General features: G+C 33.3%; 1 protein-coding gene across 1 annotated transcript; it reads right to left on the bottom strand.

The window, feature by feature from the left end:
- Positions 1-233: 233 nt before the first annotated feature.
- LOC131168120 (pectate lyase-like) lies at positions 234-4,916 on the bottom strand. The gene is made up of 4 exons (XM_058127349.1): positions 4,784-4,916; positions 3,907-4,647; positions 1,487-1,625; positions 234-559 (listed from the first exon to the last, which is right to left on the bottom strand). The coding sequence occupies exons 1-4, from the start codon at positions 4,909-4,911 to the stop codon at positions 338-340; spliced, it is 1,230 nt and encodes a 409-aa protein (XP_057983332.1). The 5' UTR covers positions 4,912-4,916; the 3' UTR covers positions 234-337.
- Positions 4,917-16,602: the final 11,686 nt, after the last annotated feature.

Here is a 16,602-nt window from a genome sequence, read left to right as displayed (position 1 = left end):
TAATAATTTTTTAATTAAGTGGAGAAAAGTAGAGAGGCATTTTCCATTTAAGTGGAGAAGGGGGTCATTATTTCAGTGGATTAGTCGAGCATCAAAAGGTGTCGGACACCATCATTTCAAGCAAAAATATTATGGATAGTATTTTTAGGAATATTAATTTACTAATTTATCTACATAAATTTTATTTTTAAAAAAAAATTAAAGACATTTTATGAACAATAAAAAGAAAGAAATTATTAAAACACTTTCTATTAATTAGTTGATCCTTAACTTGTTACCCTCTTCTTCTCCCTTTCTCAACACATAAGAGCTAATTATTCATTTAGCCTTGGTTGCGTTAGCAACGAGAGCCTTTCCGGCAAGTAAGCGCACCGGCGGTGGTGGTGATTGAACCAACAAGCGAAGAAGGCCTTGCACTAAGGCTGGAAGCTCTGGCGTAACTGGAAGACGCGCCGGCGCCCGACTGTCGGAAGTATGCACCGTTCAAAAATAGGTCCCCCTCCGACCTCCAGTTCCACTCTCTCCATTCGCTTTCTGGTGCATCCTCATGTTTCGTCACCTGCATCCAGCAACGATTGTAAAACGGGTCAATTTGTCGAATTTGGGCCGAATTATAATCAGGTGGACTCAAATGGGTTGAATTTGAATTGATCCATTTAGAATATGTGAGGAAATCACAAACTCAAATTTGTCTAATTAACAATGGGGTTAAATTAAGAAATATATAACATATTTATTTACATTTTTAAAAAAATTTCACCAAATATGAGCTAATTTTATTTTTAAAAATAACATTTATTATTCTTTATTGATTAATATCTTCACATTTGTAAGTTAATAACACTTATTTATTCATTTTTTCTTTAAATATCTTTTCAAAACAGTGATTTGAAATTTTAAAAATAGCATTTGCAACCTATTTATTATTTTTTCCTCCTAAATATTTTTAAAAATTGTAATTATATAACTTGTGTCTTATTTATATTTATTTAAAAAAATACATGGTATATCATACATGAATCAAATATTATAATTTATACATATATAGAAAATTTAATATTTTTCATAAAAAGTTGGACGATTGATCCAACGGGGACTTGACCCAAATACAACTAACCCATTTATTAATTGGGCTGGGTTCAGGTTGAACTGTTAATAAATGGGTTATTTTTTCTTAGACCAAATTCATTTTAAATGCGTTATTCATTTTAAATGCGTTATTTCATTAATTAATTAGTGTTAAAGAAAATCAAGGTAAAGATTACTTGACTGGTAACTATGGAAGGATGTATAAAAGATGACCCAATACTTACGGGTACAAAGGTGAGAACGCGATTGCATTATACAGTTATAATTAAATAGATCGAACAAGTTCGAATTGACGTAACATGAAAATTAACCTCAAAAAATTAAAAAAGAAAGAAAATTTTTAATTAATATATATTTAGTAATAAAAAACAGTAAGCATATATTTATATATAATTACCTCTTTTTTGTTTTCATCATTTGGTGCAAGAAACCTGTTGCCTTCACTGTTGATAGTAGGATAAGCACTTCCACCAATGGCATACATTTCCCAGTGAGTGTAGTCATTGTTCACCACATGAAAATACCCATGCCTACATCTGCCAATTTTCAATCTATTTAATTAATATATATATACAAGCCTTAAGGAAAATTATTAATCTCGAGTGGTGTTTCTATTCGAGTACATAGATAAAATGCTATTAATTTTTTTTCAAATTTATAAAACTCTAAATCATGTTCTCAAATAGTGTGTGGCAAATGTGACCGTGAGTCTTAGAATGATTAAGTTGAATACTGTCAACATGGTAAAAGTACTGTAAAAAAAAATAAATAAATAAATAAAGTCTACTAATAGGCATCTTACCAATTGATTCGAAATTAGAATTTTGATAATGAGGTTAGGGCTCCACGCAGTGTAGAAAACGAAAGAGATTAATTTCATTGTCTAGTACAAGTTAACTGCCTTCAATTGACTAAAAAACAAGTCAAAAAATAAACAGTGAAATTAGACTTCTAAAAATTTTATATATTGAAGGTATCTTATGCACAAATGGGCTCTTAAGGAGTCATAGGCCCGATGTGGGACCCATCTGCATCTTGTGTATGGATATAAATTTTTGAAAGACAAGTATTTTCAAAAAACAGTTTGCTATAGGGGAGTGGCAGAATGGGTTAAAATCCAATGGGTGATTCGTGACCCGTCCATTTAAATTGAGTTTGAGTTCAGCATAAGGTGACCCATTTATAAACGAATCAACCCGATTCTGTCTACTTAATAGACAGATTAGGCGGATTTGAGTTGGATACTCGATAGATGACCCGTTTAATTTGATATACACGTGCGCGCGTGCGCTCACACACACACGTATATGTATATTACATTAAAAATATATTAATTAAAGAAATATATTATTTTTTATATTTTATGTTTTTGTGTTAAGACATTAATAAATAAATAAATGAAAATACCATTTTTTTTTAAAACTATGTCACTTTATATGAAATATTTTTAAAATTATAAAATAAATAAATTATATTTTTAAATGAGTTCTTAACGGGTACCCGCTTATGACCTGTTTATTAAATGGATGGATTTGAGTTTATACATTAGTGATTCGAGTCAACCTGAACTCAAATCCGTTTAACCCCTAGCCGTTTATGACCGATCCAAACCCTACCTGTTAATCCATTTTCATACCCCTATTGGCTATTGCTATAAAATAAGTAAACATTCTTTTTGGGTGTATACACATTAGGGTCATTAAAAAATATTAGAAAAATGTAAGGAAACATAATAAAAAAATGCAAAAAATACAAAAAGTCAAATGTGAAAAGGCTTTATGGTAAGTAAAACTACCAAAAGTTGATGGAGGACATTTAATAATCTTTTACTGTTTAAAAAAGGTCAGAAGAGCTGAACAAAGATGGCGGGGAAATATGAAAGGTCTTCCCTTCGCATAAAGAAAGCCCCGCAAAAGTATCGCCCACATGAGTGGAGTGAGAAATTTAGGTGGTGGGTTGTTAGTAAAATGTTAATGATTTTTCTTTTCCTTCACAAAAATTAATTAATTAATTAATCACATTCCGAAAGAAAAAAGAATTTGAGATTAATTAAAAGTATAAACAAGATCAAGATTTTCATATAATTCAATTCTCATTAAAAAAAAAGAAGAAGAAGAAGCTACAAATAGTCAATTGAGATAAAATTTTTATATGTAGATAAAAAAGTCAGCAATTCCACTAATAATTAGATGCTTATAGAATCTAATACAATCCTTAATTACTATTTTGAGTATAACATTTCACGTGATTTCCGAACCAAACATGTAATTTTAAATGATTGCAAATCTAACAATCATGTGTTTAATTAGTCAGAATATCTCCCAAGATGCAATTATCTATTAAGATGATTATTTTTACAATTAAAATATAATATAAAATTTCAATATTCATCAAGTAATATTTCAAGAGACATCTCGACAAGATACAAAATTAGGTGCAGCAATTGTGACTCCTCCTATATTACTAATCCATCTTGTCGAGTTGCTTCTTGAGGTACAACTCTGTGATGACTAATACTCTTAAGTATAGGGTATAAAGTTATAACTTGCATCCTAAATATCTCGGGAGTACTGGTGTTTTGAGCTTGTCCCAGTCGCTCACCAATGCCCATGAGCGGTCAGGACATATTTAATAAATCATGTTATGTAACCACCTAGTTAGGTTTATAATCTAGTTACGTTTCTACCATGTGGGTCTGTGTATATTACTACTCTATATTTAATATTTTCTTAATTAATGTAGCAATTTTGGGATAATTTTGATAATTAATAAAAGGTAATAAATAATTAATTAAGTAATTATTGATTAATTAATTACCTGGGCATTCTTTGGACGAGACCTTCACCGAAATGGTTGAAGGCAATGGTGACCTGCATGTCCTTGTCATCCAGAAACGAATCGCTGTGTCCCAGCAGCATCACCTTGTCGTGATGAGTCATGTAGTTGTTAGAAATGGTGATCGCCGTCGACCCATGTATGGCGTCGATCAGCCCGTCCTTGCAATTCGACAGCGAGCAGTGGTCCACCCACACGTCCTTCCCCCCGAATATTGAGATCCCGTCGCCGTCCGACGGTGTCCACCACCCCGCGTGATCCGGAGAGTCCCTTATGACGGCGGCATCGCCCGCCGCGCAGTCATGGATGTGAATCCCGTGGATGATGATGTTGGTGGCGTGGTGGACGGTAATGCAGGGTCCGCCGGCAATGTGGACTCCGGCGCCCCTCCCGTCGATGGTCTTGTACGAGTTCATCACCAGCTGCTGCTTCAGCCTGATCACCATGTCCCTCTGGAAGATGATCCAGAGGGGCTTGTCCTGGATGACGGCGTAACGAAGGGACCCCGGCCGTGGATTCTCGGGGTCGTCGTCGGTGTTGTCAGTAACGACGTAGATGGGGCCATTGCGGCCGCCGATGGCCTCGCGGCCGAAACCAATGGCGCAGTCGGCAAGGCGCTGGCGGTTCCGGTCCCAGTTGGGGTCGCACCGCCAGCAGTCGTCGATGGGGTTGCCGGTGGCGCAGGAGAAGAACCCCAGGTTCCGCCGGGAGGCATTGATACTCCTGCATGTGTATACGTACGTACATGCATGCATCACGTAGAATCATTGATGATTGATAATCAATTAAGAAGAAGAAGGGATTTAATTTAGTTAAACTAATTGAGAAAGTAATTTAAGTTAATGAATTAGTTAATTACCTGTGGACGTCTTCGGCGACGAGTTCAGGGTTGGGGTGGGGAGAGGAGGGAGCAGAGGGGAGGAGGGAACAGAGGAGAAGGAAGAAAGGGTAGAAAACAGGGGAGGGTAGAAGTGACATTTGGCCCATTTGGATTTTGGAGGTGAGGTGGAAGTTTGAGAAATGGGATTGGGTTATATAGGAAAATAGCCGGAAGAGGTGGCGTGATTGAATTGAACCAAACAGGTCTCAAGTAGGTGGGACCCGATTTTTTTTCCGACTTCGGCTACTAACAACACTAACACAGTATGGGTGAAACACTATTTTGAACGAATTCTTTTTACATAAGTGTTATGGTTGGATTATCTAAATCGAATTTCTAGAAATTGAATGGTTTTGATTTGATAATTTTGTAAACCGAAATCGATTTAAAGCCTTTTAATTTATCGATGATCTAGTTAACTGACGATTCAGCTCTCTTCGATTATCTAGTTTGAGCCAATTTAGAAATTATTATTATTTTTTTAAAAGAAAAATGATATATTTTATTAGGGTTTTGATTTAGTGTTTGTGCATTTATATTTTATTATTATTACACAATAATAAAATTGAATATAGATAATACATTTTGTAAATAAATACATATATTTAACCATTAGTTCATGAATATAAAAACTAAAACCGAACCAATAATCAAAAGCCGTACAAAAAAAAATAAAAATTGAACAAATCAGTTAATTGAAATTTCGGTTAGGTTCAAATCAAAATTTTAAATTAGATCGGTTTTTAAATATTTTTGAATAGTTCTAGTATGCACCATACAGAAACATAACAAATGAACCAAGGCCAAAAGTTGTATTGAGTCAAGTTGGGTTCAAAATGAGCTCGTGACTGTCAGGAGCTTACGCAAGGAAAAGATAAGAGAGCAAGGGACTAGTTAACTCAAACCTTCTTAAAACCACTCAAAAATCATTCAACATCTTAGGATATGTACTTTTGCTCGTCTAAATTCTAAAATACAAGTTAGTTAGGTAATCTTACCTAGGGGTGAGCATAATTTGGGTTTAACTGGATTAATCGGCCAAGTTTGATCGAATTTTCAAATTAGATCAGTTTTGAAATATTTTTAAAAAGTTCTAACTTGCACCATACCAAAACATAACAAAGGAACTAATGCCAAAAATTGTATTGAGTCATGTTGGGTTCAAAACGGACTCGTGACTGTCATGAGCTCACGTACCATGCAAGGAGGTTCGGTTCGGTTATAGATTTGGATAATTTCGAGTATTCAATTTTCGATTTGGGTATGGGGAATTTTAATTCGATTAATCGAATTACCCGAATTAATAATTAATTAAAAATTAAATATAAATTAGTAATATTAAATATAACTAATATATTATATATTATATAATTGTTTAATTTTCTTAATTTATTTATTAAATCAATGTCATTCTCCTAATTCAACTCTTACAATTAAAAGAAAGGATCATCATTAATTTTATAATTAATTTTAAAAGATGCAATCATATTTTATTTTTATATTTATTTTAAAATTATTTCGGTCAAATTCGATTAATCAAATTACCCGAAAAGTTGGTTCGGTCAGGTACGGTTTGGTTATAACACTTAATTCGATTGGTTCAGTTAGAGTTTATTGTTAATTGAAAATTTTAATTAATTCGGTTAATTAACCGAATTTGGTTCAACTGACTGTTTGCACACCCCTAATCTCACCTACCAATTTGTGAGGGCACAAGGCTCTCCTATTTTTTTGGATTACACACCGTGTTTTCACTTGTCCGTTTTACGGTTCACGTGACTAATCCTGTGCCCCTTGAAGCTGACCCCACAACTCTAAAGGGAGATAAATTTTAGGAATCTAGGGGCGGAAACGAACCCGAGAGGGTTTGAACACCTGACCTCGTGAGAGGCACTCCCGCAACTCGCACTACCACCTAAACCACACCCTGGGGGTCACAAGGCTCTCCTCTTCCTTACATGTCATGTAGAGTTGTGGCGATCATCAGTCTACAATGCTGAGCATTTTCTTATGATAAAGATTCATACTGCTCGTCTCGACTGATAATGATCACAAACTAATGCAGCAAATATATAGGGTAAGATTGACGAATGTTCCTGATTAAGGAAACAACTCTTTTTTATTTATAATTTTGACAACTAAATTAAGAATATTGCATCAAGTTAACGTGTTGACTCCAATGTACTCATGTTACTTGCACGAAAGAAAAATTATCATGTCACCACTAAAATCAACATTTCGAATTTTAAGTAACTTTTATTTAACTCGTAATTCATAATTCAAGTCAATTTTTTTTTTCTTAATCACGAAAATTTTAAAATCTGAAATGTGATACGACTAAGCATATAGCTTAAAACCTAAGCTTTTGGGTCGATGCTGATAGTTTAAGACTACCTAAAATTTTCTCACCCTAGAAAAGGCTGCTTTTATATGTATAAGATAGACAAAAGCAGACTCTGCTCATGAGACAAATTTTCTTTTTTCCTTTTTCTTTTCTTACTACTTTGTGAGATTAAATGTACCTTCGCTTGACTTTGCTCTGTCCTTTACTCAGTTTGGTAATGACTGTGTCTGGGTTTTTTTCTCCATAGTGACGATCGCCCTTGTCAAAAAGGAAAAAAAAAATTTAAGAGCTATGGTCTGAAACCATATACGTATTGAGGCCAATTTTGAAATGATGAGACCATTCATCAATCCTATTGTCCCTGCTTTTAATCCACCAACTGCGGAGTGAACTTTGACCACCTGTAAATGGGCATGATGATGATCATCATTGAATTAATTCAATTTCAATTTCAATTTCAATTTGAATGTGAACCCAGAGCACAGCAGAGCAGAGTTCTAGTCTGTGCTCTGTTTTTAGTAAAGAGGAAAAGAAACGTTTCAGAAATTGAGACTGGAGGACGCCCGCATACATGCTTTTCCCATTCACTATTCACATAATGTCTGTTTGGTCAGAGGGTTTCCCGCAATTTACTGAGAAAATTGTGGAGATTAAGACTAAGGTAATTATTTAATCTTTGCCATCATGTATGGATATTCAGAACAGAGAAAATTAGGAGAGGCAGATACATGCAAGGGTTTTTTTTTAATGAAAATATTCACTGTCATTTTGACTCTTCCAATTATTTTTCAAAAAATTGATAAATTACATGTGAAACTCGAAAGAAAATGACCATTCACGACCATTTTTGGCTCGAATTAGATTCCCACCTCGTACTTCGGGGACAGAGAGATGAACCATTGGACTCAAGACCCAATCTGGATACTAGTACTTTTTATCTTTTGGCTTGGTGAGAAAGATGCTAATCAGGTGATTTGTGGTGGTAAAATGGGTCAAAACCCGATAGGTGACTTGTGATTCATCCATTTAAATTGAATTTAGATTTAATACAAGTTGACATGTTTATAAACAAGTCAATCCGGATCCGACCCATTTATTAAATGGGGTAGGCGGGTTCGGATCAGGTTACTCGGCATGTGACCCACTGATGACCCGTTTAAAAATAAACTAAAGTGTTTTTTTTTTTAAATTTTTAAATATGACATTTTATATGAAATGTTTAAAAGGCCTTAAAATAAATAAATAAATTATATTTTTTAAATGAATGATCCATTTATTAAACGGACGAATTTAAATTTATATAATAGTCACCCGTTAATAACAGGTCAACCTAAATCTTAACCCACTTATGACTTGTCCGAATCCAGCCCATTAACCCATTTTACCACCCCCAAGATTTGGGTGCAGAGGAAAACAGAGGAATTGATGCAATGATCGGGCCGTGGCTGTTCTAGAGGTGTAATTATACTGGAGTGGACTTTTTACCGAGCCATGAACTGCATAATGATTGTATCATATGCAATCCATACTTTAATTTTTTTTTCCCCTCCACATTTTCTATCATGCCAAACACGACTTGCATTTTACTCTACCAGTCATTGCCCCATGTGCTAATAATTGAAGAGGTTGGGATCAAAACCATGGGTAACTTGATTCCTGGCTTCTGTAGGATAGTCATTTCCCAAGCTTCCCTTGCTAGAAAATGGGTTTAGTTGGGTTAGAGGTTTTAATCTGGAGAGGGATTATGAAAGAATATTGGATAGTAGATGGAAAATTTTCTTGTGTAATACAGACTTGATATGGTTATGCAATCCTAACTAACTGACTAACTAACTAACTAACTATACGTATAACCATGAACCTGAAAAAAAAGAAAAAATAGTGACTCAAATCCGTATATTGTTATAGTGTGGAGCTTAGAGTGCGTTGTTTTGGTGGCTTCACTAGGTGTCAGACCTCCCGATGGGGGTTCTTTTCATCCTTCCCTTACGGTACTATTTTGCTATCGGTCACTCAATAATATTTAGCCTTGCTTTTATATTACTAAAAAGGAAACATATAAAAGTTGAGATTTTTAAGAACATACTTGACATGATCAAAGAAGGACGTGGTTTAGAATCATGGTTTTTGACAACTTTGCTATAGTGGCTAGTTTCGGATGACATTGTTAAATGGTTAATTCAGGTACACAGCAAGTGCCTCAAAGTCATATAGTGCATGCTAGTGTGTGAGATATGTAATGGTTAAAGGGAAATCGTACATAACATAAGAGGTTAACTCGGGTATCATGTGTATGTGTTGTCATTGACAAAAGCAGTAAGATTGACATACTGACTAGACATAATTGTTACTTAATAGTTTTCCTCATAGGGGTTGACAAATATGCTTGCCTAAAGGCTATCTCGTGGTTTGACATGATTGAGGTTGTCAACTGCTTATTCCTAGATAAGCATGAGTTATCCAATTGTATAAGTTTGACATGTGGGGTGACACTAGACAAAAGCAGTTTTGTGGTTAATGTTCTTTAAAATATCTTGAGTTTGTATTGTATACCTTGTTTTGAATATAGAACAGAGGTTGGGAGGTGTTGCTTTTGTAAACTTGTTATCTTATGTATGTCATACTCTCTTTTTACATTTGTAGGATAAACCAACGAATTGGATTGTGTGTCATTAGCTAAATCAAGGAAGATTTGGTGTCATTACAATGTCGAGGATTTGTATGGGAATTCAGAGCTTGTGACATTATGCTAGGTTTGATTAAGCAATCTTAGCCTAAAATTGGTACGACAAAGATGTGGAATGTTAGTGGTCTCTCACCATGGACTATGATTAACATTGACTAAGAAATAAAAATATTGGACTATTTATCTTGGATTAGTTTTAGCATTGACTAAGCAATAAAAAGACCACACTATTTTTCTTTATTCTTTTAAATGATGCGATTCTTTTGTTTAGGTTATTTTGGTCTTTTGAATGACTTACATCTCGTTTATAGATGGCAATTCAAATATAACATAGCTATCAAAGCTAGTTTGATCTTTTACTATCCACTAGGTTTTAGTCTCATGGATCTACACTTCATTTCTATTTATTTTCTTGGTCAAACGAGAAATTCATTAAGCCCCCATTTGGGATGTCCTAAAAAATAAGTGCTTTTTCAAAAAAATAATTTTTATAAGTACTCGTGTCAACGAGTAATGTTTAGCTTACACATAAATAACTATTTATCTAAAAAAATATACTTTTTCAAACTAGTTTTTCCTTTAGAAAAATAAATATTTTCTAAAAAAATGTTTCTTCTATAAGTGGTTGCAAATGATCCCTAAGTTTGAAGTATACGAATAGTGGGTTAGCCAATCTCTCTTTCTATTGAGGTCTGTAGACCTAGATGTCGTTATACAACAAGAGTAGCGTGTCCATCTTTCTTTCTTAGTACCCATCTTATTTCTAAATATTTGAATATGTGACTCTCATTTTATATTTGGAAAGGGCTTGGATTTGGATAAGATATTCTATAAAATTATGTTGGAATTGGTGTATTCCCAAGAGGAAGGTGAATTAGGTATTTAAAACTTTTCTCCTAGGTCAATTCAAATTCCACAAAAAATATTATACAAGTCTAGGGTCTTTCTACATAATCATAAACCAAATCAAATATTCAAACAATCAAACACATGTACTGCATATAATAAATCAAAACATAAAACATACATGTGTTGAATTTGAAAGTACGAAAAAATAAAAGTTGCGCCAGATATGTTATCAGAGTTTGGCCAATACTCCCTACGTCTCCGCCTCAAGCTCATAAGTAAGAGGATTTCACTATGCCTCGCTTAACGGGTGGAGCGGCACCTAATACAACACCTTAACAAGTAGTGCACCTAGTTCTCCTAACCGGGTCTGAACCAATCCGGGACTTTTCACAGGACAAGTTTCTCTCTTCCGACCACATGTCAGGAATACAACTAATATTCAATTTTTCATACAAACAAGTATGCTTCTTACACTAAACAGATATGTACCACTATACGCACAATGTAATTAATGCACTCACGAATGATAAGATATTAAGTTCAAGTGAGATTTCATTAACTAATATGTTAACTCTTAACAATATGTGTGTCAATATGTATTTGTGAGAGTGAGATCTTTAATTTCAAGATAATGTATTTGCAATATAAGTGTTCAAAGCATCTCTAAAATCCTAAACAAATATCTCAAAAAATATTTTTCATGTATCAAACACAATGGATATTAGGGTTTAAGCTTGCTAAAAACGATTTTATCAAAACACAAAACTAGCTTATAAAACTTATAATAAGGATACAAGTTCTTAAGCCAGTGAAGAGTTTTCCCCATCTAATATTTATAAATAAAATACAATAGGAAAAACTTTAAACTACTATCCAAAAATCAATACACAACATAAGCAAGTATGGGAGAGAGATAAGTTTTTGAGTAGTATGAAATATTCTCACCAAAGAATAACACTCAACCTAACTTCGAAATGCAATCAATATGCAAATGAAGAAGGTGAGGAAAATATACTCTTTCTAAAGATATATGATCAAATGAGTATAAGAAAGAGTTTTTGGCAATATGCTTTTAAAAGGGGTAGGAGTATGAAAGATTTAGCTTAATAAAATTTTCAGAGAAAATTTGCTAATCTATATGCTAATCTCTCTTTAAATTATGACAAAATGAGAGGGTATATATAGAGTTGGGCAAAAATCTAACCGTTTGGGACATATAGGGTATTTTGAAAATTATTTAATTATGTTTAATACAAATTAACCCTTAATTAATCTCAATTACCGCGGTTAAAAATATGACAACCCGAGAGTTGGTCAACTATATTTTAAGTTTTTTTCGGCTATATTGATAAGTTCAGTTGACTAAGACACTTTTGAATTACAGATATAGTCGATTGAATTAAGGTAATTTTAATAACGTTTGAGGTTCGGTCGATTATATTTGAAGTTCAATCTGCTATATATATATGGTTCGGTCGACTCAATCATAAATGAATTGAACATTCGGTCGGCTAAACCGTTGGGGGTCAGATACGTGCCAATACGGTCGACTGTGCAAGATACGTTCAATAACATTCAGTCAACTAAACCTTGGTCAAACTGTTGACCCCTAAATGGTTCGGTCGACTGAGTTGAATATAACTAGCTGGGTTCGGTCGACCGAAACCCTTTCAAATATTATTTTGAGTCTTGATTCTTACTAGAGTTTACCCTTGATACATATGGTATAACTTTTAAGTTAAAGGAAATTTTTCATGAACTGTTTATGGGGATCTAAAGTCAATCTATAGTCATTGAGTTAATCCCGAAAATCCGACGTCAGTTGACCTTCGGTCAACTGAAGGTGATCCCTAAGGTCAATCTATGGTCTTGAGCATATAAACCTATCATGCATGAGATACAATTATTACAGACTATAATATTACAGATCAAATAATGAAATAAAATGCGTTTACAATTAAAACAAATGTCTTCTTCTTTTGCTTCGGACTTTTCATGGAATCAACCAGGATTTTGTACTTTTGAGTCTTTTCTGGCTTCCACTTCACTTATATATGTATGTTATGAATGATTAACATATTCAAGTGCTTAGACACACATTAGTAACATGCGGTTTGTCATTATCACAATCAGGGGTCGGACTCAAAAAGTCAACAAATTATATTAAAATTTATCCAAATCTTCCTAAATCCGAATTCAAGACTTGAAATTCATACTCCTAAACGTAAAATTAATGTAAGCATGATAAAAACATTACAATAAATCTAAGCTACTCAATCCCAACCCAGGCGCACTAAGCCTACATTTGAAAATCTTTGAACTACATAAGCAACTCAAGAACCCTATATTTTGATAGTCTTCGTATTTGAATTTGTATTAGATTCAGATGAGATATAATATAAAATTGTATTGAAATTCGTTTAAATCTACCCAAATCCAAATCCAAGGTCCAAAATCCATGCTCCCAAACAAAGCACTAGTTGTAAAAAAATAATTTTTATTTTCAATAGTAAAATTTTTAAATAATTACAGAAACACCAACTTATTTTTTTTTCAAAATTTATTTAAAAATTTGAAATAATAAAAAGTATTTTCGAATTTTATAATTACCTTTTAAAAATAAAAAATAAATAAAAATATAAAATAAAAATGTAACTAATTTTCACAAGTAAACATGGTCATAAATTATTATTATTATTATTGCTGTACGAATAAACTGGATGAAAATCCTGGATTCCTGAATCCAAGCTCTCACCTATATGGGCCGGGCCGAAGCACGGTAATGGGCTTTCTGGAGTACAATTACTCCAACACCTTGAAACACGTGAGGCCCGCCTCCGACGGCCCTCAATCAATGATTAAATTAGGTAAGATGGTCAGTTTGAGGAGGGAAGTGGGCCCAATGGGCCTGCTTCATATTCCCAGCCATCATTCTCTTAAAAAAGGGCCCAAGATTGCGGTCATGATACCATATGCTTTCTATATTTGTGGTGTGGGCAACTATCCGGTGCTTCTCAGGTGCAACAGAGATGCTGGTACCCAACAAATCCATGTGGGGCATCTCACAGATTTTAGGCAATCTTATAGATACCATGTATGTATATAAAATTTATAATACCTAGAATTAAATTAATTAATTAATTAATTAAAAAATAATTTATATTTTGAATAATTATTTTAATATATACAAATAATAAACTTACTAATTAGGGTCCATTATGCTCGTGGAAATTGTGCTCACAGAAATTAGTTATAAATTCATCTTTCGAGGAATCATTAATTTGGTCTATTTTTACTTTGATTCGAGAGTACACTTAACACTCTTTTGAACCCAAAATTGGCAAATCTCATCAACAAATTGAAGACTAAACAACTCCTCTTTCTATAGATCATCATATTGATCATTCGAAAAATCCACCATCGCTCCCTCAATCGAAAAATTTGTTAAAAATCCAAAATCAAGTAAACTCCCCTTCAATAGATTATCAAATGGATCATCTGGACGGTCTACCATCAGCTTGTTGAGAACTAACCTCGAGCTCTTGAATCAGCAAATCCACTTTGAAAGAGATTGTATCCATTTTTCTGTTCATTATAAAAGTAACATTTGTTCTAATTTTCTTATCTTATTTTTTTTCAAGACACGAATGTTGCCGTTACAAACCAAATTACAAAAATAAGCCTCCAATATTAGTCCATTTTTATCTCATATTCCATTTGAATTTTTCTCAAAATTTAAATTTAAAAATTATACTATGAAAGTTTCAAGTTATTATGGTTGCATTTCTTATGTGATACGAAATCAACTTCTAAAGCTTTGGAGTCTTTTCGATTCTTTTTTTAAATTTAACTAAAAAATAAAATATATATATATTCTTATATTATTTTTTAAAATTTTTGGCTTCTTACTTAAAATATGAGAGCATGAAATTTAGATTTTAAACTTTAATTTGTGTGGAAAATGTTGATTTTTCTAGGTTTCACCTGATTTTAATAATGACAAATTAAGACATTTAATTGTGCTATTAAGTGTGTACAAATGTATTAAGGTATTAAGCACAATAATAGATGCAAATTGAAAAGTCATGAAGTGTATAAGACGATGATATTTGGCTATGAACATGAAGCATATTAAGACCAAACTTGAAGACTATGACGATATTTATGGAGCTTATGAAGTTTAAGCTTGAAGAATTTAAAAAATTTATTTCATGTATTTTGCAAATAGGACCTATGTAAGTATATTTTCATTGATTATGTGAAGAAACTCATAAGTGATCTTAGTTGGACCTTAGGCACTTTATATTTCATTCAAAATTATTTTATAAATGTGCAAAAATTATTTCAAAGTATTAAAATAATTTTTAGAATGAAAAACCCCTAAACAAGATTTTCCAAATTTGTTTCATTTTTTATACCACTGCATTGATGAGCAATTTTCTTAATCAATAACTTCTCATCTTCAAAAATGTTCAACACGAAAGTTGTGACATTTTTGTCTTTAGATTCACATCCCCAATTCTAATGACTTTAACTAAGCCATCATTTTCCATCTTTACTGTTCCAAAGTCACCAGATCTATAGGATGTAAAGAAATCCTTTTGAGATGTAGCATGAATGGAGGCACCACTCTCAATCACCCAGCTGGTCTCATGGTATGCAACATTTATCATCTCATCGTCATAAACAATGAGGGATTCTGTAGGAGTGGTGGTAGCAACTCTATCATTATCATCTTTGTCATCTCCATTTTTCGTTCTCTTCTCTTTCTTGTTCTTGTTTTCTTTCTTCAATTGATTGCAATATTTCTTGATATGTCCTTTTTTCCCGCAATGATGACACTCAATATTTGCAAACTTGTTGGACTTGCTTCTGCTGTTATCTCTATTCTTCGGACATCTGCTCTTACTTCTCCCCCTATTTTCTATAACCAAGATCTCTGACCGTGAAGAGGATCCCTATGTTTTTCTTCTCATCTCTTCATTTAGCAAACAACTCTTGACCAAATCCATTGTGATTGCACCTTTTGGAGCGGAGTTAGACAATGAAATTCTGAGCGTCTCCCACGAGTCCGGTAATGAACCAAGCAACCATAACTCTTGTATCTCATCATCAAACTTAATACCCATTCTATTCAATTGATTAATAATTCCTTGGAATGTATTCAGGTGATCAGATAAAGGAGTCTTGTCCTGATACCTCAAAGTCATCATTTGTTTAATTATAAACAACTTATTATTTCTAGTCTTTCTAGCATATAACTGTTCAAGCTCACTCCATAGAGAAGGTTCATTTGTTTCTCCACTAATATGGTTCAAAACATTATCATCTACCCATTGCCTAATATACCCACACACCTGTCGATGTAACAAAGTCCATTCCACATCAGACTTTTTTTCTGGCTTTTCAGCACTAAATACCGGTAGGTAATAATCTTCCATATAAAGAAGATCTTCCATTTTTCCTTTCCATATGTGATAATTTGAACCATTGAGATTAATCATTCTACTCGTATTCGCTTCCATAAATCAAACTGTCAACCTGACAATTTGTCAACTTGGCTCTTATACCACTTTGTTGAGAGAGATATTAACAAACAACCATAGCGGAATAATTTTTCTCCCTATTTGCAAGCAAATATAGTGTATCTCTACTTTTATACGTGCTGAAAATAATAAGAAAAATAATTAATCACACCAAGCCACAAGAACACAATCATTTTTTTACGTGAAAAACTTTCCCAGTGTGAGGAAGAAAAACCACGGGATCTAATCCAGTTGAAATCTCCATTATCAATCAAATAATTGGTACATAAAGTCTTTTCTAATCGCAATTAGAGGTTACAAATATATCTCATCAAGATATCATTATTCTTGGCAAATATAAAGAGAATTAGAAAGAATATACCAAATTCGATTA

Source organism: Malania oleifera, chromosome 11 (genome assembly GCF_029873635.1).
Source record: "Malania oleifera isolate guangnan ecotype guangnan chromosome 11, ASM2987363v1, whole genome shotgun sequence".
NCBI classification, from domain to species: domain Eukaryota; kingdom Viridiplantae; phylum Streptophyta; class Magnoliopsida; order Santalales; family Ximeniaceae; genus Malania; species Malania oleifera.
This window is presented reverse-complemented; position numbering and strand designations above follow the sequence as displayed.

Coding starts and splice junctions, on each gene's coding strand:
- LOC131168120 (XM_058127349.1), bottom strand. CDS start 4,911: ATGGGCCAAATGTCACTTCTACCCTCCCCTGTTTTCTACCCTTTCTTC. Junction 4,648..4,783: donor GTCGCCGAAGACGTCCACAG/GTAATTAACTAA, acceptor ATACACATGCAG/GAGTATCAATGCCTCCCGGC. Junction 560..1,486: donor ATGATGAAAACAAAAAAGAG/GTAATTATATAT, acceptor TGCTGGATGCAG/GTGACGAAACATGAGGATGC.